Source organism: Procambarus clarkii, chromosome 7 (genome assembly GCF_040958095.1).
Source record: "Procambarus clarkii isolate CNS0578487 chromosome 7, FALCON_Pclarkii_2.0, whole genome shotgun sequence".
Lineage (NCBI taxonomy): Eukaryota > Metazoa > Arthropoda > Malacostraca > Decapoda > Cambaridae > Procambarus > Procambarus clarkii.
The window spans coordinates 19802411-19828096 of record NC_091156.1 but is presented as its reverse complement, the minus strand read 5'-3'; the positions used below and the strand labels follow the sequence as shown (position 1 = coordinate 19828096).

Genomic DNA, 25686 nt, shown 5'->3' with positions numbered 1-25686 from the left:
CGAGTTCTCTCACATTGACAGTGGCTTGACGAAAATTGCAGACTGACCCCTCACTCATCTGGTGCCTTCGGGAGGTAGAGATGTTTGAGATATATATATCTCTCGAACTATCTACTTCTTTTGTAAGGTCTGATGGCGTAGTGGGTTAAAGCATACTAGTTATGCCAGCTACTGGAAGGTAGTTGTGCTTTCTGGGTTCGAGTCCCACTGGTGGGTGTTGTCCAAAGATTGTTTATCTTCACTTGTGGTTTATGCAAGTATAGGCTTATAAGCTGGACACGAGTTCTCTCACATTGACAGTGGCTTGACGAAAATTGCAGACTGACCCCTCACTCATCTGGTGCCTTCGGGAGGTAGAGATGTTTGAGATATATATATCTCTCGAACTATCTACTTCTTTTGTAAGGTCTGATGGCGTAGTGGGTTAAAGCATACTAGTTATGCCAGCTACTGGAAGGTAGTTGTGCTTTCTGGGTTCGAGTCCCACTGGTGGGTGTTGTCCAAAGATTGTTTATCTTCACTTGTGGTTTATGCAAGTATAGGCTTATAAGCTGGACACGAGTTCTCTCACATTGACAGTGGCTTGACGAAAATTGCAGACTGACCCCTCACTCATCTGGTGCCTTCGGGAGGTAGAGATGTTTGAGATATATATATCTCTCGAACTATCTACTTCTTTTGTAAGGTCTGATGGCGTAGTGGGTTAAAGCATACTAGTTATGCCAGCTACTGGAAGGTAGTTGTGCTTTCTGGGTTCGAGTCCCACTGGTGGGTGTTGTCCAAAGATTGTTTATCTTCACTTGTGGTTTATGCAAGTATAGGCTTATAAGCTGGACACGAGTTCTCTCACATTGACAGTGGCTTGACGAAAATTGCAGACTGACCCCTCACTCATCTGGTGCCTTCGGGAGGTAGAGATGTTTGAGATATATATATCTCTCGAACTATCTACTTCTTTTGTAAGGTCTGATGGCGTAGTGGGTTAAAGCATACTAGTTATGCCAGCTACTGGAAGGTAGTTGTGCTTTCTGGGTTCGAGTCCCACTGGTGGGTGTTGTCCAAAGATTGTTTATCTTCACTTGTGGTTTATGCAAGTATAGGCTTATAAGCTGGACACGAGTTCTCTCACATTGACAGTGGCTTGACGAAAATTGCAGACTGACCCCTCACTCATCTGGTGCCTTCGGGAGGTAGAGATGTTTGAGATATATATATCTCTCGAACTATCTACTTCTTTTGTAAGGTCTGATGGCGTAGTGGGTTAAAGCATACTAGTTATGCCAGCTACTGGAAGGTAGTTGTGCTTTCTGGGTTCGAGTCCCACTGGTGGGTGTTGTCCAAAGATTGTTTATCTTCACTTGTGGTTTATGCAAGTATAGGCTTATAAGCTGGACACGAGTTCTCTCACATTGACAGTGGCTTGACGAAAATTGCAGACTGACCCCTCACTCATCTGGTGCCTTCGGGAGGTAGAGATGTTTGAGATATATATATCTCTCGAACTATCTACTTCTTTTGTAAGGTCTGATGGCGTAGTGGGTTAAAGCATACTAGTTATGCCAGCTACTGGAAGGTAGTTGTGCTTTCTGGGTTCGAGTCCCACTGGTGGGTGTTGTCCAAAGATTGTTTATCTTCACTTGTGGTTTATGCAAGTATAGGCTTATAAGCTGGACACGAGTTCTCTCACATTGACAGTGGCTTGACGAAAATTGCAGACTGACCCCTCACTCATCTGGTGCCTTCGGGAGGTAGAGATGTTTGAGATATATATATCTCTCGAACTATCTACTTCTTTTGTAAGGTCTGATGGCGTAGTGGGTTAAAGCATACTAGTTATGCCAGCTACTGGAAGGTAGTTGTGCTTTCTGGGTTCGAGTCCCACTGGTGGGTGTTGTCCAAAGATTGTTTATCTTCACTTGTGGTTTATGCAAGTATAGGCTTATAAGCTGGACACGAGTTCTCTCACATTGACAGTGGCTTGACGAAAATTGCAGACTGACCCCTCACTCATCTGGTGCCTTCGGGAGGTAGAGATGTTTGAGATATATATATCTCTCGAACTATCTACTTCTTTTGTAAGGTCTGATGGCGTAGTGGGTTAAAGCATACTAGTTATGCCAGCTACTGGAAGGTAGTTGTGCTTTCTGGGTTCGAGTCCCACTGGTGGGTGTTGTCCAAAGATTGTTTATCTTCACTTGTGGTTTATGCAAGTATAGGCTTATAAGCTGGACACGAGTTCTCTCACATTGACAGTGGCTTGACGAAAATTGCAGACTGACCCCTCACTCATCTGGTGCCTTCGGGAGGTAGAGATGTTTGAGATATATATATCTCTCGAACTATCTACTTCTTTTGTAAGGTCTGATGGCGTAGTGGGTTAAAGCATACTAGTTATGCCAGCTACTGGAAGGTAGTTGTGCTTTCTGGGTTCGAGTCCCACTGGTGGGTGTTGTCCAAAGATTGTTTATCTTCACTTGTGGTTTATGCAAGTATAGGCTTATAAGCTGGACACGAGTTCTCTCACATTGACAGTGGCTTGACGAAAATTGCAGACTGACCCCTCACTCATCTGGTGCCTTCGGGAGGTAGAGATGTTTGAGATATATATATCTCTCGAACTATCTACTTCTTTTGTAAGGTCTGATGGCGTAGTGGGTTAAAGCATACTAGTTATGCCAGCTACTGGAAGGTAGTTGTGCTTTCTGGGTTCGAGTCCCACTGGTGGGTGTTGTCCAAAGATTGTTTATCTTCACTTGTGGTTTATGCAAGTATAGGCTTATAAGCTGGACACGAGTTCTCTCACATTGACAGTGGCTTGACGAAAATTGCAGACTGACCCCTCACTCATCTGGTGCCTTCGGGAGGTAGAGATGTTTGAGATATATATATCTCTCGAACTATCTACTTCTTTTGTAAGGTCTGATGGCGTAGTGGGTTAAAGCATACTAGTTATGCCAGCTACTGGAAGGTAGTTGTGCTTTCTGGGTTCGAGTCCCACTGGTGGGTGTTGTCCAAAGATTGTTTATCTTCACTTGTGGTTTATGCAAGTATAGGCTTATAAGCTGGACACGAGTTCTCTCACATTGACAGTGGCTTGACGAAAATTGCAGACTGACCCCTCACTCATCTGGTGCCTTCGGGAGGTAGAGATGTTTGAGATATATATATCTCTCGAACTATCTACTTCTTTTGTAAGGTCTGATGGCGTAGTGGGTTAAAGCATACTAGTTATGCCAGCTACTGGAAGGTAGTTGTGCTTTCTGGGTTCGAGTCCCACTGGTGGGTGTTGTCCAAAGATTGTTTATCTTCACTTGTGGTTTATGCAAGTATAGGCTTATAAGCTGGACACGAGTTCTCTCACATTGACAGTGGCTTGACGAAAATTGCAGACTGACCCCTCACTCCTCTGGTGCCTTCGGGAGGTAGAGATGTTTGAGATATATATATCTCTCGAACTATCTACTTCTTTTGTAAGGTCTGATGGCGTAGTGGGTTAAAGCATACTAGTTATGCCAGCTACTGGAAGGTAGTTGTGCTTTCTGGGTTCGAGTCCCACTGGTGGGTGTTGTCCAAAGATTGTTTATCTTCACTTGTGGTTTATGCAAGTATAGGCTTATATATATATATATATATATATATATATATTTATATATATATATATATATATATATATATATATATATATATATATATATATATATATATATATATATATATATATATATATATATATATATATTAGTATACTAGCATATTTTTGTAGCAGTCTTCAGTCTTTCTTGTAAACAAATGTTGTTGAATATGACCGAAAGGGTAAGATTAATAATTCTAACACGAATATTCTCAATATTTCTTACGTTCGTCTTCACTGTCGAGGGTAATTGATAAATTAACTCTCCAAAATTCATTCTTTATTTCTGGTCTGTCGCCTGAACGCGTTTCGTAATGCTTTTTACATTTTCAAAGACTTAGTTTACGCATAAAAATATATCACACTTATACTTGTTTTGGGTGAGCTGACAGAGCATATGCCAGAACACGAAACAATGGGTATAAATTGGGTATGAAAACATAAGAATGGAAGTAACTGCAGAAGGTCTATTGGCCCATACTTCCTATTGCTGCTTCTATGTTGGTTCGGGATCTTGAAGTGGGTAGAATTCAGTTGTGCATTAATTGGCTGTTGATTGTTGGTGTTGACTTTTTGATGTGTAGTGCCTCGCTGATGTCGAGTCTCCTGCTATCGCTGTATTTGTCGATGATTTCTGTGTTGCTTGTTAAGATTTCTCTGGTGATGGTCTGGTTGTGAGAAGAGATTTAATGTTCCTTGATGGAGCCCTGTTGTTTGTGCATAGTTAATTGCCAAGAAAGAGACGTTGTTGTCTTGCCTATATACTGCCTACATTTACATTTTTATATGTAAACTATGTCTTTGAAAATGTAATAAGCATTACGAAACGCGTTCAGGCGTCAGACCAGAAATTAAGAATGAATTTTGGAGAGTTAATTTATCAATTACCCTGGAATTTATAATGTGAATAGTTCCGTAATTTGAATATTTATGGTAGGTTGTTCAATTTATATATGGATTGCTTAAGCAATCCACATAAAATTGTAATAAGCAATCCACATAAAAATAGAACAACCTACCACAAATACTCAAATTACGGAACTATTCACTCTACCCACCATGAGAATAAGAACAAGACTAGAACTTGAAGAGGCCAACATACAAGACACTGCTCGACAAACAGCACCCACTATACTCTTTACCCTTATGTTTACCTATTGTTTACACCTGACCCCATCGTTCGATCCATTTGTATTCACCTGACCCACTGTTAGTATAAATATAATGTCCTGTACTGTAACATCACTTGAGAATGAACCAAAGATTTTTTCACAAAATCTTTGCCGCTTATAGAGTCTACGTTATGCAAGTTTTATCACATAAATTCTGACTGACCTTTTCGAAGCTGCTGCTGATCGGAGTAGTTGATGCCGATGTCGAGGGCAGCACCAGCGAGGAGAAGACCCCCGAGGACGGTCAGCACAACACTGCAGGAGCAGCAGCGGCCATATAGGAATATATATACTGAGAGCATAACACAACGTGTTGCAAATCTACTTATCATTGCATCAGTATAATTTGATTCATATGTAATTCATCCCTTCAGGACAGAGTGTAGTGGATCCAGTGACCAGTCTCTCAGTGTGCTGCCCCCCCTACACACAACACACAACACTCATACTCAACACAGGACTGAGAGCTGCACCACTATACTCAACACAGGACTGAGAGCTACACCACTACACACAACACTCATACTCAACACAGGACTGAGAGCTACACCACTACACACAACACTCATACTCAACACAGGACTGAGAGCTGCACCACTACACACAACACTCATACTCAACACAGGACTGAGAGCTACACCACTACACACAACACTCATACTCAACACAGGACTGAGAGCAGCACCACTACACACAACACTCATACTCAACACAGGACTGAGAGCTACACCACTACACACAACACTCATACTCAACACAGGACTGAGAGCTGCACCACAACACACAACACTCATACTTAACACAGGACTGAGAGCTACACCACAACACACAACACTCATACTCAACACAGGACTGAGAGCAGCACCACAACACACAACACTCATACTCAACACAGGACTGAGAGCTACACCACTACACACAACACTCATACTCAACACAGGACTGAGAGCTGCACCACTACACTCAACACAGGACTGAGAGCTACACCACTACACTCAACACAGGACTGAGAGCTGCACCACTACACACAACACTCATACTCAACACAGGACTGAGAGCTACACCACTATACACACCACAGGACTGAGAGCTACACCACTACACACAACACTCATACTCAACACAGGACTGAGAGCTACACCACTACACACAACACTCATACTCAACACAGGACTGAGAGCTACACCACTATACTCAACACAGGACTGAGAGCTACACCACTATACACAACACAGGACTGAGAGCTACACACAACACTCATACTCAACACAGGACTGAGAGCTGCACCACTATACACAACACTCATACTCAACACAGGACTGAGAGCTGCACCACTACACACAACACAGGACTGAGAGCTACACACAACACTCATACTCAACACAGGACTGAGAGCTGCACCACTATACACAACACTCATACTCAACACAGGACTGAGAGCTACACCACTACACACAACACTCATACTCAACACAGGACTGAGAGCTACACCACTACACACAACACTCATACTCAACACAGGACTGAGAGCTACACCACTACACACAACACTCATACTCAACACAGGACTGAGAGATGTAACACAAAATAACACAGAGTAACACATTTTCTGCTCCTGAGTAGTAACTGTTATGTTCTGCTTGGGAATGCCTTCACAGTATTCCTGAGTATTTCATATTGCTGTTCACCTCAAGCTGTGCTCTGACTTTTGCCTCAGACGGCTTAGGGAAGACGTCTTGAAGATAGGTGAAGGCTGTCGACGCCTTTTCTAAAGCTGTGGCACATTGTACCAGGCGTCGGCAGCCTTCAGGTACCTTCAAGACATCTCCCTTCAACTGTCTGAGTCTAAGGTCAGTACTAAGATTGAGGGGAATTACATCAATTTTCTCTACTTTGAAGGCACAATCAGTCACAAAATAACACTTAGTACCCAAGAAAACCAATAATGTGACACCGCCATTAAGCAGGTTGGCTCACATGACAACAATGTCGGCAGCTTCCAGGGTCTTGGTGTCATTCCTGGTCTGACAGTCAACAGCGGAGGTCTGCTTCCCGAGAGCGCTCATCCTGGCGTCCAAACTCACCTGCCAACACCAACACTATTAATACATTAAGCAACTATATATTACCATATATATATATATATATATGTGGTAATATGTACAGTGCCAGTACATATATATATGTACTGGCACTGAGAAGCTGACGAAGGGCACCTTAGTGTCTCCTGCACTGGGATAGATTTACCACCACTTTCTTGGTTGTCCCAAGTCTTCCTTACAATGGCTATTGTGATTTTACCTCGACCTTTATACTCTCACTATGACCTTTATACTCTCACTATGACCTTTACACTCTCACCATGACCTTTATATTCTCACCATGACCTTTATACTCTCACTATGACCTTTATACTCTCACTATGACCTTTATACTCTCACTATGACCTTTATACTCTCACCATGACCTTTACACTCTCACCATGACCTTTATACTCTCACTATGACCTTTATACTCACACTATGACCTTTATACTCTCACCATGACCTTTACACTCTCACCATGACCTTTATACTCTCACCATGACCTTTATACTCTCACTATGACCTTTATACTCTCACCATGACCTTTACACTCTCACCATGACCTTTATACTCTCACTATGACCTTTATACTCTCACTATGACCTTTACACTCTCACCATGACCTTTATACTCTCACCATGACCTTTACACTCTCACCATGACCTTTATACTCTCACCATGACCTTTATACTCTCACCATGAGCTTTATACTCTCACTATGACCTTTACACTCTCACTATGACCTTTATACTCTCACCATGACCTTTATACTCTCACCATGACCTTGACACTCTCACCATGACCTTGACACTCTCACCATGACCTTCACACTCTCACCATGACCTTCACACTCTCACCATGACCTTTATACTCTCACCGTGAGCTTCAGGAGGAGGGAGACATTCACCCTGAGGTCGTCAGCAGCACAGGAGGAGGGAGACACTCACCCTGAGGTCGTCAGCAGCACAGGAGGAGGGAGACACTCACCCTGAGGTCGTCAGCAGCACAGGAGGAGGGAGACACTCACCCTGAGGTCGTCAGCAGCACAGGAGGAGGGAGACACTCACCCTGAGGTCGTCAGCAGCACAGGAGGAGGGAGACACTCACCCTGAGGTCGTCAGCAGCACAGGAGGAGGGAGACACCCTGAGGTCGTCAGCAGCACAGGAGGAGGGAGACACTCACCCTGAGGTCGTCAGCAGCACAGGAGGAGGGAGACACTCACCCTGAGGTCGTCAGCAGCACAGGAGGAGGGAGACACTCACCCTGAGGTCGTCAGCAGCACAGGAGGAGGGAGACACTCACCCTGAGGTCGTCAGCAGCACAGGAGGAGGGAGACACTCACCCTGAGGTCGTCAGCAGCACAGGAGGAGGGAGACACTCACCCTGAGGTCGTCAGCAGCACAGGAGGAGGGAGACACTCACCCTGAGGTCGTCAGCAGCACAGGAGGAGGGAGACACTCACCCTGAGGTCGTCAGCAGCACAGGAGGAGGGCATACAGGTGCCGTAGAAGTAGAGAGGGATGGCGGGCATGAAGGCTCCAATACGAGGCTGCGGGCCCGGCTGCTCCTCCACATCTGTGCTCTTCCTGAAGACAGCCAAGTGGTTATAGTGGTTGTGGGCGTGGGGTGTAGGTGTGGAGTGTGGGCGTGGAATGTGGGCGTGGAGTGTAGGTGTGGGCGTGGGGTGTGGGCGTGGAGTGTAGGTGTTGGAGTGTGGGCGTGGAGTGTAGGCGTGGAGTGTGGGCGTGAAGTGTGGGCGTGCGGTGTGGGGGTGGAGTGTGGGCGTGGGGTGTGGGCGTGGAGTGTGGGCGTGGGGTGTGCTCGTGTGGTGTGGGCGTGGAGTGTGGGCGTGGGGTGTGGGCGTGGGGTGTGGGCATGGGGTGTGCTAGTGTGGTGTGGGCGTGGAGTGTGGGCATGGGGTGTGGGCGTGGGGTGTGCTCGTGTGGTGTGGGCGTGGAGTGTGGGCGTGGGGTGTGGGCGTGGGGTGTAGGCGTGGGGTGTAGGCGTGGGGTGTGGTCATGGGGTGTGCTCGTGTGGTGTGGGCGTGGAGTGAGGGCGTGGGGTGTGGGGGTGAAGTGTGGGCGTGGAATGTGGGCGTGGGGTGTGGGCGTGCGGTGTGGGCGTGGGGTGTGGGCGTGGGGTGTGCTCTTGTGGTGTGAGCGTGGAGTGTGGGGGTGGAGTGTGGGAGTGGAGTGTGGGAGTGGAGTGTGGGAGTGGAATGTGGGCGTGGAGTGTAGGTGTGGGTGTGGGCGTGGAGTGTGGGCGTGGAGTGTAGGCGCGGAGTGTAGGTGTTGGAGTGTGGGCGTGGAGTGTAGGTGTTGGGGTGTGGGCGTGGAGTGTAGGTGTTGGGGTGAGGGCGTGGAGTGTAGGCGTGGAGTGTAGGTGTTGGAGTGTGGGCGTGGAGTGTAGGTGTTGGGGTGTGGGCGTGGAGTGTAGGCGTGGAGTGTAGGTGTTGGAGTGTGGGCGTGGGGTGTGGGCGTGGAGTGTGGGCGTGGAGTGTGGGCGTGGAGTGTAGGTGTGGAGTGTGGACGTGGAGTGTGGGCGTGGGGTGTAGGTGTGGAGTGTGGGCGTGGAGTGTGGGCGTGGAGTGTAGGCGTGGAGTGTGGGCGTGGAGTGTAGGTGTGGAGTGTGGACGTGGAGTGTAGGTGTTGGGGTGTGGGCGTGGAGTGTGGGCGTGGGGTGTGGGCGTGGAGTGTAGGCGTAGGGTGTGGGCATGGAGTGTGGGCGTGGGGTGTGGGCGTGGAGTGTAGGCGCCGGACTGGAGAATATTGTGACAGAAGACATGTCCTCTAAAAATAGAATTAGATAACACCAGCCGCTCCTCCTGAAATGACAATACTAATAGCAATTATTTGGTGGAAAGTTATAATATGTAGTGAAGGACCACCAGAAAGTTATAATATGTAGTGAAGGACCACCAGAAAGTTACAATATGTAGTAAAGGACCACCAGAAAGTTACAATATGTAGTAAAGGACCACCAGAAAGTTACAATATGTAGTGAAGGACCACCAGAAAGTACCAATATGTAGTGAAGGACCACCAGAAAGTTACAATATGTAGTGAAGGACCACCAGAAAGTTACAATATGTAGTGAAGGACCACCAGAAAGTTACAATATGTAGTGAAGGACCACCAGAAATTTTCCTTTTTGTACTGTTTATTTTATAGAGTCTAGAAAAAATAAAGGTTAATATCAAACGTAAATATTCCCAGGCCTAATAGCACATATATACTATATTAGGCCTAGGATAGCGTGAATTAGGCCTAGTATTGCTAGCAGAGGTTATTAATGTGTTTATGATGCAATTAAAAAAAGTTTCCCCATATGTCCAAATTCATTAATACAAAAGTCAACTCTCTGGCGGTCCGTCACTTTCAGTATTTTGGTTCTTTCGACCAAGTGGTTCCTGTAAGTACTTCCGTGTTAGGAGGATGGTAGAGTGTGTACTCCCCTTCCCGGGCCTCACAGCCTCGCCTTCTCACCTGAAGGAGACGGCGCAGTACTTCCCGTCGAAGGTGGTGTTGAGGTCGAAGGGCTTGAGAGGAAAGTCGATGAGCTCATGCACGTGCAACATCGTGCACTCCTCCATCATCCCCCACGGCTGGAAGTTCCCCGTCAACAACCCGTCCGGCACCTTGCCCCACGAGTCTGGCACTGCACAGCAACGTTCCAACAACGGTTGAAGCATTATACACACACATGAGCACATGCAACAGCATATCTTTTTTACCTAGTCTAGTCTACTTGTTGGCCATAATCCCTATGGCCTCCTCGGGGACAGAAAGCCTTGGGATAGTGTTGGGTGTAACGATCTACCGGGTGGGTATTAGGCTGAACTCCAGCAACCTATGTTGCGCTTCATGCATTTAAGTCAAGACGTCCACCGGTGTAGGTGAAATGCTCCTGGGTAGAAAGTTCACCTCGTCGAGAGAAGAGGAAGCTGCCAGTTGGGCCCAACATTCTTTCCTCTCTATTTTCCCATGCATTATCGTACCTCAAGAAATACGGCTGCGATTGTTGTCAGGGATATCATTATATTGCCACGTGTGATTTCTAAAGGGTGCAGGAGGAAGTCTTCATATGAGTCTAATTGGGCAGTTTTCTATGAGTCTAATTGAATTGAATTGACAGTTTCTGTTCAACAAATCTTTCTAAAATGATTGTAGTCTATTCGGTCGAACGTAGCAATATGTAGTGATGGACTACCATGTAGTCGACCTATTGCATTACTCGATTTGAACCCATTGGATTTTTTGGGGTTAACAGCAACAAATATATACAACCTAATCTAACCAATCCTAGGAATCATAGGCTTAATACATGATATCTTAGGCCTAATATTGTACATAAATGTGCTATACTAAGCCTAGGAATGTTTAAGCTTGATTTTTTACCTTTATTTTTTCCAAACTGTAAAATTTATAGTACAGAAATGAATTTTTCGTTTTCCATAACTACATATTGGTACTTTTGATATATAGTTACTATAAGTACTGTCATATCAAGAGGATGGGGGTATATATATGTCGTACCTAGTAGCCAGAACTCACTTCTCAGCTTACTATGCAAGGCCCGATTTGCCTATTAAGCCAAGTTTTCCTGAATTAATATATTTTCTCTATTTTTTTTCTTATGAAATGATAAAGCTACCCATTTCATTATGTATGAGGTCAATTTTTTTTTATTGGAGATAAAATTAAAGTAGATATATGACCGAACCTAACCAACCCTACCTAACCTAACCTAACCTAACCTATCTTTATAGGTTAGGTTAGGTTAGGTAGCCGAAAAAGTTAGGTTAGGTTAGGTAGGTTAGGTCGTCGAAAAACAATTAATTCATGAAAACTTGGCTTATTAGGCAAATCAGGCCTTGCATAGTAGGCTGAGAAGTGAGTTCTGGCTACTAGGTACGACATATATATATATATATATATATATATATATATATATATATATATATATATATATATATATATATATATATATATATATATATATATATATATATATATATATATATATATATATATATTTTGATAGCAGTCTTTCTTGTAAACATATGTTGTTGAATATGACCGAAAAGGTAAGATTAATAATTATAACACGTATTTTCTCAATATTTCTTATGTTTCTCTTCACTGTCGATGGTAATTGAAAAATCAATTCTCAAATCAAAAATCAAATACGACAATATAGAGGACACGGCAAACCTCCACTCTTAAGTAAATCGAGTATTTCAATGGGCCTCAGATAATAATATGATGTTTATCAAAAAAAAGTTCCAGCTCCTGCACTATGGACAAAATTCAAATTTAAAAACGGAAACGATATATAAAACAGAATTAAATCACATTATAGAACGAAAAAGTAATGTAAAGATGTAAAGGGTCTAGGAGTAATCATGTCAGAAGACCTTACCTTTACAGAACACAATAAAGTAGCTGTCACAACTGCAAGAAAAATGACAGGTTGAATAACAAGACCTTCCAAACATGGGATGTCATACCAATGATGATACTTTTCAAGACACTAGTGCTCTCTAGGGTGGAATCTTATGCACTAACAGCCCCATTCAGAGTCGGAGAAGTTGCTGACCTGGAGAGCATGCAAAGATCCTTTATTGTTAGAATCCACTCAATACGTCATCTTAATTATTGGGACCTATTAAAAGTTCTAAATCTGTTTTCTCTAGAGCCCAGGCGTGAGAGATACATAATAATCTACACGTGGAAGATATTAGAGTGACTGGTTCCAAATCTGAACACAGAAATAACACCACATGAGACCAGAAGACATGGCAGAATACCCCCGTTGAAGAGCAGAGGTACAACAGGTATTCTGAGAGAGAACTCTATCAACATCAGAGGCCCGAGACTATTCAACACGCTTCCACTACACATAAGGGGCATAACTGGCCGACCCCTCACACAGAAAAGAGAACTCGACAAACTCCTCCAAAAAATACTTGATCAACCAGACTGTGATTCATACGACAAGGTGCGTGCAGCCGCGTCCAACAGCCTGGTTGACCAGACGACCCACCGGGAGGCCTGGTCGGAGACTGGGCCACGGGGCTGTTGATCACCGGAAACTACACAAAATAGACAGTAAGGTGTCAATGCCTGAGTATTGTTTGAGCCACATTGTGAATGTTATTACTTGAAAAGTCAAGTGAGTGGGTTATAGTTTTATTCTTGACGACCATGTGAACTCTGAGCATTGTGTTATCATCGAGGAGGTGGTTCACCCTCACATTGTGCTTGTTCCTCTTTTTGTTAACATCTGTAAGACTTGAAGAGCGAAGAAGAATGAATTCATATTTCATAAGACTTACTGTTCCTTACTGAGATAAGCATAACTCTAAAATGACAGTAGTTACAATATGACATTCATTTTGTAATAATTTTCCGCTCAACTACCCAGTGTGCTTGTGTTCTGATCTGTTATTCACTCACGTTTGTGATTTTGAGAGATAACTCACATTTTCCTAATACCTCATTATTTGTATTCAATTAAATAATTCTTAGCAAATAGCGGTGTGTTGAACTGTGGTGGCAGTACGGTGATCCCCGCAACACACTCTCATCATAACTGTGGTGGCAGTACGGTGATCCCCGCAACACACTCTCATCATAACTGTGGTGGCAGTACGGTGATCCCCGCAACACACTCTCATCATAACTGTGGTGGCAGTACGGTGATCCCCGCAACACACTCTCATCATAACTGTGGTGGCAGTACGGTGATCCCCGCAACACACTCTCATCATAACTGTGGTGGCAGTACGGTGATCCCCGCAACACACTCTCATCATAACTGTGGTGGCAGTACGGTGATCCCCGCAACACACTCTCATCATAACTGTCGTGGCAGTACGGTGATCCCCGCAACACACTCTCATCATAACTGTGGTGGCAGTACGGTGATCCCCGCAACACACTCTCATCATAACTGTGGTGGCAGTACGGTGATCCCCGCAACACACTCTCATCATAACTGTCGTGGCAGTACGGTGATCCCCGCAACACACTCTCATCATAACTGTGGTGGCAGTACGGTGATCCCCGCAACACACTCTCATCATAACTGTGGTGGCAGTACGGTGATCCCCGCAACACACTCTCATCATATTCAATATATTCGGCTATTTCATGAGCTGTTGATTCATTTTTGCGATTTTTCCCTTTGCAAAACCACTAAGTTACTGGATCTTGAGGTTATCTTGAGATGATTTCGGGTCTTTTTAGTGTCCCCGCGGCCCGGTCCTCGACCAGGCCTCCACTCCCAGGAAGCAGCCCGTGACAGCTGACTAACACCCAGGTACCTATTTTATTGATAGGTAACAGGGGCATAGGGTGAAAGAAACTCTGCCAATTGTTTCTCGCCGGCGCCTGGGATCGAACCCGGGACCACAGGATCACAAGTCCAGTGTGCTGTCCGCTCGGCCGACCGGCTCCCTGTACCTCAAATGTACACTGAAGTGTACATTTGTGACTCACACCGAGAATCATGTTACTGTCGAGCTAGACTCAAGACTCTTGACTCAAGACTCTTGACTCAAGACTCTAGACTCAAGACTCTTGACTCAAAACTCTTGACTCAAGAGTCTAGACTCAAGACTCTAGACTCTTGACGCGGAGATAGATATTTAAAATAATTCCCTTTATAGCCAGCAGTAAATGTAGGTTAGGATGAGCTTAGTTGAAGAGATTATGGCACCAGGATCAGCTCCCAGACTGTATGTCCCACAAATGTTGGCGGTACACTGTTTACTGTATCTTAAAGTGCTTACTGCAGTACACCAATATTAGTAGTGACCGCGGTCACCACAACTCTCACCATGATGACCACAATAGTGAGCCAACACCACAACTCTCACCATGATGACCACAATAGTGAGCCAACACCACAACTCTCACCATGATGACCACAATAGTGACCCAACAACACAACTCTCACCATGATGACCACAATAGTGACCTCGGTCACCACAACTCCCACCATGATGACCACAATAGTGACCCAACAACACAACTGCCCCAACAACTGGTCACAACTTACAGATGACGGGCCAGAGGTGACCCTTGAGGAGGACCTCGGCGTACACCAGCGGGTTCCTGATAGCCTTAATGACCGCCTTGACGTCGTTACGACACGCCTCGTTCTTCACCACCTCGGGGTCCGTGGAGGGCAGGTACGCCCACGTCCACGCCTCCAACACCCTGACCCATAATAATAATAATAATAATAATAATAATAATAATAATAATAATAATAATAATAATAATAATAATAATAATAATAATAATAATAATAATAATAATAATAATATACTCTATACAATACACTCAAAGCTTATCTGCAAAACATAAAATAGGTGACTTTTCTCTCTTGTAGTGGAAATAATAATTACTTGCGTCTGAAGAAGAATTTTGGTGGCGAGAAGACTTTGAAAGTCTAATGGGCTCCATTGACGAAAGTCTAAGGGGCTCCATTGACTAAAGTCTAATGGGCACCATTGACGAAAACAAAGCCAACGTGCCATGATTTGTTTTGCCGCTGTGAGGGGAGTCACTAGAGCAGCTGGAAGGGGTGAGGGGAGTCACTAGAGCAGCTGGAAGGGGTGAGGGGAGTCACTAGAGCAGCTGGAAGGGGTGAGGGGAGTCACTAGAGCAGCTGGAAGGGGTGAGGGGAGTCACTAGAGCAGCTGGAAGGGGTGAGGAGAGTCACTAGAGCAGCTGGAAGGGGGTGAGGGGAGTCATTAGAGCAGCTGGAAGGGGTGAGGGGAGTCACTAGAGCAGCTGGAAGGGGTGAGGGGGAGTCACTAGAGCAGCTGGAAGGGGTGAGGGGAGTCACTAGAGCAGCTGGAAGGGGTGAGGGGGAGTCACTAGAGCAGCTGGAAGGGGTGAGGGGAGTCACTAGAGCAGCTGGAAGGGGTGAGGGGGAGTCACTAGAGCAGCTGGAAGGGGTGAGGGGAGTCACTAGAGCAGCTGGAAGGGGTGAGGGGAGTCACTAGAGCAGCTGGAAGGGGTGAGAGGGAGTCACTAGAGCAGCTGGAAGGGGTGAGGGGAGTCACTAGAACAGCTGGAAGGGGTGAGGGGGTCACTAGAGCAGCTGGAAGGGGTGAGGGGGGTCACTAGAGCAGCTGGAAGGGGTGAGGGGAGTCACTAGAGAGCAGGAGGAGAATGGGACGGGTGTGAGGAAAGGCTCTCTGGTAGTCTGGAAAAGAGGGACTGAGCTTCATGATTACAAAAATAATTGCGATTGCACTTTTATTTTCAAATGAACGTTTTGAGTGCATGAACTAGAGACGTAAGCCTACAGAGTGCAGTGTCCAGAGTGCACAACAGAGCAGCCAGAACCTAACTGGAATTCAGTGACGCACAATGTGAGTTTTGTTATAGAATACCTCGAGTGGATCACATATTTGCGTTAAGAGATAGGTAACTGTTGTGGGATGCCTTCTTGGGAAGGTCAGTCATTGGCCTATGGGAACCTGGAGACAATTACCAGTCTTCCTGTCCCCGAATACTGGAAACAAAACAATGTAAGAAGTTGGAAGAATAATATTTCATTTTGTGGAGAGATTCCTGCACAACACAGAGCTTCTGTGAGTGGTTGTGCTCTGTGAGTGACTGGTATACACATATACCACGTTCCCTGCCCTTCACCACCTTCCCTTCCCTTTACCACCTTCCCTACCCTTCACTACCTTCCCTACCCTTCACCACCTTCCCTACCCTTCACAACCTTCCCTACCCTTCACCACCCTCCCTACCCTTCACCACCTTCCCCTATCCTTCACCACCTTCCTATACCCTTCACCACCTTCCCTACCCTTCACAACCTTCCCATACCCTTCACCACCTTCCCATACCCTTCACCACCTTCCCATACCCTTCACCACCTTCCCTACCCTTCACCACCTTCCCATACCCTTCACCACCTTCCCTACCCTTCACAACCTTCCCATACCCTTCACCACCTTCCCATACCCTTCACCACCTTCCCATACCCTTCACCACCTTCCCTACCCTTCACAACCTTCCCATACCCTTCACCACCTTCCCATACCCTTCACCACCTTCCCTACCCTCCACCACCTTCCCTACCCTTCACAACCTTCCCATACCCTTCACAACCTTCCCATACCCTTCACCACCTTCCCTACCCTTCACCACCTTCCCATACCCTTCACCACCTTCCCTACCCTTCACAACCTTCCCATACCCTTCACCACCTTCCCTACCCTTCACCACCTTCCCATACCCTTCACCACCTTCCCTACCCTTCACAACCTTCCCATACCCTTCACCACCTTCCCATACCCTTCACCACCTTCCCTACCCTCCACCACCTTCCCATACCCTTCACCACCTTCCCTACCCTCCACTACCTTCCCTACCCTTCACAACCTTCCCATACCCTTCACAACCTTCCCATACCCTTCACCACCTTCCCTACCCTTCACCACCTTCCCATACCCTTCACCACCTTCCCTACCCTTCACAACCTTCCCATACCCTTCACCACCTTCCCTACCCTTCACCACCTTCCCATACCCTTCACCACCTTCCCTACCCTTCACAACCTTCCCATACCTTTCACCACCTTCCCATACCCTTCACCACCTTCCCTACCCTCCACCACCTTCCCTACCCTTCACAACCTTCCCATACCCTTCACCACCTTCCCATATCCTTCACCACCTTCCCTACCCTTCACCACCTTCCCTACCCTTCACCACCTTCCCATACCCTTCACCACCTTCCCATACCCTTCACCACCTTCCCATACCCTTCACCACCTTCCCTACCCTTCACCACCTTCCCTACCCTTCACCACCTTCCCATACCCTTCACCACCTTCCCTACCCTTCACAACCTTCCCATACCCTTCACCACCTTCCCTACCCTTCACCACCTTCCCATACCCTTCACCACCTTCCCTACCCTCCACCAACTTCCCTACCCTTCACCACCTTCCCATACACTTCACAACCTTCCCTACCCTTCACCACCTTCCCATACACTTCACAACCTTCCCTACCCTTCACAACCTTCCCTACCCTTCACCACCTTCCCATACCCTTCACAACCTTCCCATACCCACAGAGCTTGTGTGAGCTGGCTGTTGGCTGCTCATCGGATGTCGTCGCTCCGGTAAATCTTTTTTCGCGAGGAAGATTTCCCGCCGCTGGCTGTGGAGGCGGACCCGGCGGGTGAGGTAGTGGACGAGTGGATGTCGCATCCTGTGTCAGACGGTGCGCCTGATATTGGTGGGTCTTGTGCTCCGGAGGTTGTGCTCTCCTCGGCTGGGTATGCTGTTCCTGTTGGCATCCCTGGTGCTGTTGTAGATCCCCAGGGTGCTCCCTCTCCGTCTCCACCGTTTTCAGCTTCTCCGTCATCTGCGCCTGACCCCTCTGCCGTCTCCTGTGGCTCCTGTGTCTCCGTCCCCGCTGCTTGTCCCGGCTGTACTGGGAGGTGGTGTGGGTGCGAGGCCTCCTACAGTGTTGGGGCCGGTCCCCCATGTCGTCGAGGCTGCTGACGTCTTATGTCGTGCAACAGTGCGCCCCCCTCCCTCCCCCCCTGCGTTATCCGTGCTTCAGGTTCCGCCTCCGGCTATGACGACGTGCAGCCGGATCCCTAACCCACTTCTGCCCGGGCCGATGTGGGTGACTTTGACGATTGCAGGTCTGCAGATGTAGGTGGGGTGGTTCCTGGGGCGGCGGTGTCTACTACGACGGTGGTGGCGGAGGTTCATGTGCCTGCTGCTGCCGCCGGCGACAGTGTCTCCAAGTTAACCTCTGTTTTTTCTCCTGCAGGGAGTTTCCCACAGTGGGGGGTGGTCCCTCCTCCTGTGGTGGCTGGTGAGGATGATGGTGCGGGCCGGGGCCTTGTGATGGTCCTGCAGAAGGACGTCCGCCGTGGGAGGTCTGTGCCGGTGCCCAGAACTGGGATGTTGTTCCGGCGGAGGACCCTGTGGTGTTACCCCCCTGATGTGTCACCTCCCGTGGTGCTGCCTGCTGTGTAGCCGGTCCTCGTGTTACCGCCCCTGTCCAGGGGTGCGGTTGCTCAGTCGACGGGTGCTGTGCCTGGTGCTGGTCTTCGGCCTTTTCATAATGTGGCTGATGTTCTGACTGCTGACCGGTTGCTCGTATTGTGGGAGCGGGTGGCGCCACTTTCCCTGTGCCTGTCTACTATTTGGGTCCCCCGCGTGCATGCCTTCGTGTCCGAGGGTCCGGATGTAATGGCGCACCCTAGTGAGCGTTATCGTCGTGGTTATCTTGAGGTTATCTTGAGATAATTTCGGATCGTCCTGAGCGTGGTGAGCGTCCTGAGGTGCGGCTTCGCTGGGAGGCGTACTGTATAAGGTTTCCGGTAGCGGAGGGAGGGAGTTATCAAAGGAAAGCGCCAAGCCGTAACGACTATTTAGCTCTGGGAAGGGGTCAGGATAAGGATTTCGGATGGGACGGGGGGAAGGAAATTTGCCCAACCACTTGTGTTGGGTTGAAGAGGCATGTAAGGATTTGGGATTGGACGGAGGGGAAGGAATGGTGGCCAACCACTTGGACGGTCGGGGATTGAACGCCAATCTGCATGAAGCGAGACTGTCGCTCTACCTTCCACTCCAACTGGGTGGACTATTAAATTGGGGAAAGAGGACGCATTCGACTTAAATTTTTCTTAAAAAATTCTTCAAAATTGTCTTTAAATTCGACTTAAATTCTTAAAATGTATATTTAAATTAGAAACAAATTTGTATGACAGTAGATGAAAACATGATATCTTTCACTTCCGCTATAAAACATTATATCTACAGAAAAATCATCCGAGATATCCGAGATAACAAGAACTGACGCAATAAATGTCTCAATTAATTGTCCTTGAATCTTGTGTCTGATAACAGTGTGAGACTTAAGTGCTCCTTCAATGACAAAATAAAGATAACAATCTCTGTATTCAAGTGATTGTCACGGATATATTTGGTATTTTGGTTGTATAATATATTTAATATGTCAAGAAGTATATATTTAATATAAACAAGAGGTGGTAGAGCGAAAAACATAAATAAAGATATCACAGCAAAGATATCTCAACAATAATCACGATAATATAAAGATATCACAACAACACAACACTCTTCCCTTATATTAGAAAAACAATTTATTATTACCATGACGGTGGTACAGTCGGGTTTGTTGTCTACGCACAATCGAGAATTCAGGGTTCGAATCCCGGGCGGGACAGAAATGGTTGGGTGCATTTTCTTTCACCTAGTGCCTCTGTTCACCTAGCCTGATGTCAGAAAAACTCTGACGTCACACCCTATTACCCATAACAACCCTGATGTCACACTCTATTACCATGACAATCCTGATATCAAACCCTATTACCATGACAACCCTGATGTCACTCTCTATTACCATGACAACACTGATGTCACTCCCTATTACCATGACAATCCTGATGTCATTCCCTATTTCCACGACACCCCCAGATGACACCCTATACTCCCCCACTACACCCAAGATGACACCCTACTACCCACAAGATGTAACAAGAGAGTAGTACATGAACATCATAACAGCATGAACAAGCCACGTGGAGGATGAACAAAGCACGGGCGCCAGTCAGGCGGCAGCAGACAATGTAAAAGTTACACCTCTGTACAAGTTAGCCATAGAGTCAGGTCAACGGTCATCGAATCACGAAGAGGTCAGAGTTGATGCCGTCATGATAATCTTCAGGGATTAACCCCTAAACATCAAATGTAAAACCCTCAAGTTCAGCTGAGGAGCAGATCATGGGACAGACAGTAGAGTGGGCGCAGCCCAGTAGGGAGGTGTGTGTGTGTGGACTCGGGGAAGGAACATCATCTCCCGGAAAACTGTGGAACAACATACGAGTAAGTACGACTCTCTTGTACTAAAGCACCTCATTCAGTACCCTTGGCCTCTAGTAGGAAATATAGTTAGGGAGTGTCTTATTTAATTATTTCAAATAAAGTCATCTATTAAGTGTTATAAAATGTGTATTAATGGTTCCTTGTCTTAGTGATATTGGGCCTACCGTCCCCTTTGCCCCAGTGACCTAGTGTTCTTAATTATCCAGTACTCCTCCCCCCGTTCGTCTTCCGTGTTGAGGTGTGAGGGTTTTACATTTGATGTTTAGGGGTTAATCCCTGAAGATTATCATGACGGCATCAACTCTGACCTCTTCGTGATTCGATGACCGTTGACCTGACTCTATGGCTAACTTGTACAGAGGTGTAACTTTTACATTGTCTGCTGCCGCCTGACTGGCGCCCGTGGTTTGTTCATCCTCCACGTGGCTTGTTCATGCTGTTATGATGTTCATGTACTACTCTCTTGTTACAAAGACACCCTACTCCCAACACCCCCAGATGACACCCTATACTCCCCACAACACCCCAGATGACACCCTACTCCCAACATACCCCAGATGACACCCTACTCCCCCACTGCACCCCAGATGACACCCTATACTCTCCACAACACCCCAGATGACACCCTTCTCCCCCACGACACCCCAGATGACACCCTATACTCCCCACTACACCCAAGATGACACCCTACTCCCCACGACATCCCATATGACACCCTAGACTCCCCACAACACCTCAGATGACTCCCTATACTCCCCCCGACACCTCAGATGACACCCTAGACTCCCCACGACACCCCAGATGACACCCTAGACTCCCCCCGACACCCCAGATTCCCCACGACACCCCAGATGGCACCCTACTCCCAACACCCCAGATGACACCCTACTCCCCACGACACCCCAGATTCCCCATGACACCCCCAGATGACACCCTACTCCCAACACCCCAGATGACACCCTACTCCCCACAACACCCCAGATCACACCCTACTCCCCACAACACCCCAGATAACACCCTACTCCCCCGCGCCACCCCAGATGACACCCTACTCCCCACGACACCACAAAGACTGTGACTCACGAGGACTCGTCATAGGGAGCGCCACTCAGCAGGAGTCTAGGGAGGCCGTCGGCCGCCCGCGTCGCAGGGCTGCCCAGCCACTCCTCCGCCCCCAGCATGAAGACCTCAGACGGTGGCCACGTTGGGTCTTGTGTCGCCGCCACCACCACGCCGCTGACCAGCGCCACCGTGGCCGCCACCGTCCGCCACCTGTCCATCCTGCAGGAGTGCTGAGGACCCTGGTGAACGCCGCCACACACTGAGATACACCAATAACCCCACTGAAGACGGACCTCATCCGACTGGTCTATCACAGATAAACTTGTGTAACTGATAGTGAGCCGCAATATTAAGTTGAAGAGCCATGGTCATCACTGCAATAAAAATAAATAAAGCATTTTAAGGTCCTCCAACATCCAAGTTTTTTGTTCAATTACCAGATTGATCATCTTATCTGCTCGTGACTCATTTTATCAGCACTTGGATGGTTCTCAAGCAGTCATTTCCCAATCACTTGGGCTGGAAGGTAGAGCGACGGTCTCGCGTCATGCAAGTCGGCGTTCAATCCCCGACCGTTCAGGTGGTTGGGTACCATTCCTTCCCCTCCGTCCCATCCCAAGTCCTTATCCTGATCCCTTCCAAGTGCTATATAGTCATAATGGCTTAGCGATTTCCCCCCCTGAGAATTCCCTCCCCTTCCCCTTCAAGCGTTCAATAAGTGTCGTTATACAGTGATTCACTGACACTTTATGAGACAGATACTGGGAACGTCTCAAGAAAGGTTAAACGGGTCTCTCCATAAATTGTTCTCTCCATAAACGGGTCTCTCCACAAACTGTTCTATCCATAAACGGGTCTCTCCATAAACGGGTTACACTGTAAATTGCTCCTTCAGTATACTGGATCATCTGTAAATCGATTCCTTAGGAAAACTGGTTCTTTTGTAAACTAGATCCATGGTAAACTGGTCCCTTGGTAAACTGATCCCTTGGTAAACTGGTCCCTTGAAAAACTGGTCCCCTGGTAAACTGGTACCTTGGTAAACTGGTCCCTTTGTAAACTGGTCCCTTGGTAAACTGGTCCCCTGGTAAATTGGTCCCTTGGTAAACTGGTCCCCTGGTAAACTGGTCCCTTGGTAAACTGGTCTCTTGGTAAACTGGTTCCTTGGTAAACTGGTCCCTTAGTAAACTGGTTCCCTCTGTAAACTAGTTCATTGGTAAACTGTCCATCCGTAAACTGGTTGTCTGTAAGCTGGCCCTTTTGTAAACAAGTCGTGCAGTAAACTGTTTACACAATTAAATGGTCCATCAGTAAACTGGTCATACAGTAAACTGGTGCTTTAATAAACTGGTGAAGAGGTGAGGATTGGGTTAAGGAAGTAAGGAAGGGGATACAGTATTGGGTAAGGTGGTAATGAGGTAAGTTATAAAGAGTCACCTGCCTCGTGAGTGACAAAGGTCTAAGGTGAGCCACCCGCCTCGTGAGTGACACGGGTCTAAGGTGAGCCACCTGCCTCGTGAGTGACAAGGGTCTAAGGTGAGCCACCCGCCTCGTGAGTGACACGGGTCTAAGGTGAGCCACCCGCCTCGTGAGTGACAAAGGTCTAAGGTGAGCCACCCGCCTCGTGAGTGACACGGGTCTAAGGTGAGCCACCTGCCTCGTGAGTGACAAGGGTCTAAGGTGAGCCACCTGCCTCATGAGTGACACGGGTCTAAGGTGAGCCACCTGCCTCATGAGTGACATGGGTCTAAGGTGAGCCACCTGTCTCATGAGTGACACGGGTCTAAGGTGAGCCACCTGCCTCATGAGTGACACGGGTCTAAGGTGAGCCACCTGCCTCATAAGTGACACGGGTCTAAGGTGAGCCACCTGCCTCATGAGTGACACGGGTCTAAGGTGAGCCACCTGCCTCATGAGTGACACGGGTCTAAGGTGAGCCACCTGCCTCATGAGTGACACGGGTCTAAGATGAGCCACCTGCCTCATGAGTGACACGGGTCTAAGGTGAGCCACCTGCCTCGTGAGTGACACGGGTCTAAGGTCCACCTGCCTCATGAGTGAAACGGGTCTAAGGTGAGCCACCCGCCTCGTGAGTGACACTGGTCTAAGGTGAGCCACCTGCCTCGTGAGTGACAAGGGTCTAAGGTGAGCCACCTGCCTCGTGAGTGACACGGGTCTAAGGTGAGCCACCCGCCTCGTGAGTGACACGGGTCTAAGGTGAGCCACCTGCCTCGTGAGTGACAAGGGTCTAAGGTGAGCCACCTGCCTCGTGAGTGACACGGGTCTAAGGTGAGCCACCTGCCTCATGAGTGACACGGGTCTAAGGTGAGCCACCTGCCTCATGAGTGACATGGGTCTAAGGTGAGCCACCTGTCTCATGAGTGACACGGGTCTAAGGTGAGCCACCTGCCTCATGAGTGACACGGGTCTAAGGTGAGCCACCTGCCTCATGAGTGGCACGGGTCTAAGGTGAGCCACCTGCCTCATGAGTGACACGGGTCTAAGGTGAGCCACCTGCCTCATGAGTGACACGGGTCTAAGGTGAGCCACCTGCCTCATGAGTGACACGGGTCTAAGATGAGCCACCTGCCTCATGAGTGACACGGGTCTAAGGTGAGCCACCTGCCTCGTGAGTGACACGGGTCTAAGGTGAGCCACCTGCCTCGTGAGTGAAACGGGTCTAAGGTCCACCTGCCTCATGAGTGAAACGGGTCTAAGGTGAGCCACCTGCCTCATGAGTGACACGGGTCTAAGGTCCACCTGCCTCATGAGTGACACGGGTCTAAGGTGAGCTACCTGCCTCATGAGTGACACGGGTCTAAGGTGAGCCACCTGCCTCATGAGTGACACGGGTCTAAGGTGAGCCACCTGCCTCATGAGTGACACGGGTCTAAGGTGAGCCACCTGTCTCATGAGTGACACGGGTCTAAGGTGAGCCACCTGCCTCATGAGTGACACGGGTCTGAGGTGAGTCTCCTGCCTCATGAGTGACACGGGTCTAAGGTCCACCTGTCTCATGAGTGACACGGGTCTGAGGTGAGCCACCTGCCTCATGAGTGACACGGGTCTAAGGTCCACCTGCCTCATGAGTGACACGGGTCTAAGGTGAGCCACCTGCCTCATGAGTGACACGGGTCTAAGGTGAGCCACCTGCCTCATGAGTGACACGGGTCTAAGGTGAGCCACCTGTCTCATGAGTGACACGGGTGAGCCACCTGTCTCATGAGTGACACGGGTCTGAGGTGAGTCTCCTGCCTCATGAGTGACACGGGTCTAAGGTGAGCCACCTGTCTCATAGTGACACGGGTCTAAGGTGAGCCACCTGCCTCGTGAGTGACACGTGTCAGGACCTCACCTCTGGCACTGGTCCCCGGCGTCTCCTCCAGATAAGATCAAGTTGATGTGAGTGACGCGTCATACAGGCGTCACGTGGTGTTTACACCAAAGATGTTTATGTAAGGCGAGTCTTCCTTCCTATTCCTCGCGTTGTGTGTGTACGTATATATATATATATATATATATATATATATATATATATATATATATATATATATATATGTCGTAGCTAATATCCAGAACGCACTTCTCAGCCTACTATTCAAGGCCCGATTTGCCTAATAAGCCAAGTTTTCATGAATTAATGTTTTTTCGTCTACCTAACCTACCTAACCTAACCTAACCTAGCTTTTTTTGGCTACCTAACCTAACCTTACCTATAAATATAGGTTAGGTTAGGTTAGGTAGGTTTGGTTAGGTTCGGTCATATATCTACGTTAATTTTAACTCCAATAAAAAAAAATTGACCTCATACATAGAGAAAAGGGT

At 47.6% G+C, this 25686-nt stretch overlaps 1 protein-coding gene across 1 annotated transcript in view; it reads right to left on the bottom strand.

The window, feature by feature from the left end:
- LOC123761395 (nose resistant to fluoxetine protein 6) overlaps nt 1-22175 on the bottom strand; it is a 70947-nt gene extending 48772 nt beyond the window's left edge. Inside the window, exons 1-6 of the mRNA XM_045747409.2 lie at nt 21883-22175; nt 14953-15113; nt 10374-10545; nt 8351-8474; nt 6781-6887; nt 4967-5058 (exon numbers count right to left, since the gene is read on the bottom strand). Coding sequence (XP_045603365.1) covers nt 4967-5058; nt 6781-6887; nt 8351-8474; nt 10374-10545; nt 14953-15113; nt 21883-22079 — 853 coding nt within the window. The 5' untranslated portion in view covers nt 22080-22175. The remainder of the gene's footprint in view (nt 1-4966; nt 5059-6780; nt 6888-8350; nt 8475-10373; nt 10546-14952; nt 15114-21882) is intronic.
- Nucleotides 22176-25686: the final 3511 nt, after the last annotated feature.